Source organism: Poecilia reticulata, unplaced genomic scaffold (assembly GCF_000633615.1).
Source record: "Poecilia reticulata strain Guanapo unplaced genomic scaffold, Guppy_female_1.0+MT scaffold_131, whole genome shotgun sequence".
In the NCBI taxonomy this organism is placed as follows: domain Eukaryota; kingdom Metazoa; phylum Chordata; class Actinopteri; order Cyprinodontiformes; family Poeciliidae; genus Poecilia; species Poecilia reticulata.
In genome coordinates, this window is record NW_007615014.1 from 1,190,008 (window position 1) to 1,191,283 (window position 1,276).

General features: G+C 43.9%; 1 protein-coding gene across 2 annotated transcripts in view; it reads left to right on the forward strand.

Annotated features, from left to right (window-relative positions):
- The first annotated feature begins 6 nt into the window (after positions 1-6).
- Positions 7-1,276, forward strand: part of ntm (neurotrimin) — a 64,791-nt gene continuing 63,521 nt past the window's right edge. For both annotated transcript variants that reach the window (XM_008401852.2, XM_008401853.2), the window contains exon 1: positions 7-220. In XM_008401852.2, the coding sequence (XP_008400074.1) occupies positions 45-220 (176 nt within the window). In that variant the 5' untranslated portion in view covers positions 7-44. The remainder of the gene's footprint in view (positions 221-1,276) is intronic.

A 1,276-nucleotide genomic window follows, 5' to 3' on the forward strand; every position in this document is an offset into this window, starting at 1 on the left:
TTTTTTTTTTTTTTTTTTTTCTCCTTCCTTTTCGGATCTGAACGATGCCCGTCCGTAGATCTTCTGTCGCTTTTCCCAAATGCTCACTTCTGGTGTCGCTGAGGATTTTGCTTCTTGTGCTTCACGCAGGGTCTCCGGTCTACAGCCAGGGGGATTCTCAGTCCGACAACAAAGTGATGGACAACATCACTGTCCGACAAGGAGAGACGGTCTTCCTCAGGTAAGCGCAGATTAAGTGATCTAGCAACGTGGACCTGCATTGTGTGTTTTTTTTGCTGCTGGCTCTCGTTTCGGAGTTGCTTGTGTTGAAGTTGCGCGCCGCGCTGCCTGCGGGCTTCACCCGGAGGGATCGACGTGAAGGGAAGCGCAACTTAACAGGTTGCCTCCTTTTTTTTTTTTTTTTTTTTTTTTTATCATGAAGCAACCTCGGTTTTAAAAGGGGGGGGGGATTCTGCGGGATTAGTGCCAGAAAGAACATTGAACGCAGAACTAATAGCCTCCTTCTAATCTCCGACAGCTGTCAGCGGCACTCTTGGCTGCATTTGCAACTAATGCAGAGTTTAGTGGGGGAGATGATTGTTTTCTGAGAAGACAAACAGCTGGTCCAGTTAAGGCAGCGGGGAGGAGGAAGCTGCTTGGTCATCGAGCAACACTGACCAGAGCTGACCTTTCCCCTCCTCTCTCTGAGGGAGGCTTACTGCCCTCACACGGATCTAGGTTGTGCCGCTGGGATTTGGTGAGCAATGATCACAGCAGTCTCACTTTTAACAGTAGATGAATGTCACAAAAATCTACATTGGTTGACAAGTTCAAGTTACGAGAGATCGTTGCCATCACTACTAAAAATGTGTGGGGAAAAAAAAAAGTCGTCATGAAATAAGTTTATTCATTTCATGGTCGGTGAGAAAGATTTTGGCTGACAGGATTTTTTATTTATATTTTTTTCTCCCCCACTCCTCAACCATTACTTGCAAAACCGAATACTCCAGAGGTGTGAATAGTTTTGTAGCTACTCGCTTTGCAGAATCAATTTAATACACAAATTGGAAACTTTCTTATGTACCTCTTCAGGACACTGCTGTTCAGAAAACAGGCTAACCAGTGTCACCGTTATTCCTGTCGTTTATCAGGAAATGGGTTTCATTTTGACAAATACATGTTCTCAAATAAAATCAACTTTTTGAACTGCACAGTTTGAAGGGGCTAACAAAAGTCATTATTTATATTTTGTCCCTGCTTTCCTGCTCTTATTACACTTTTTTCACACACACACACT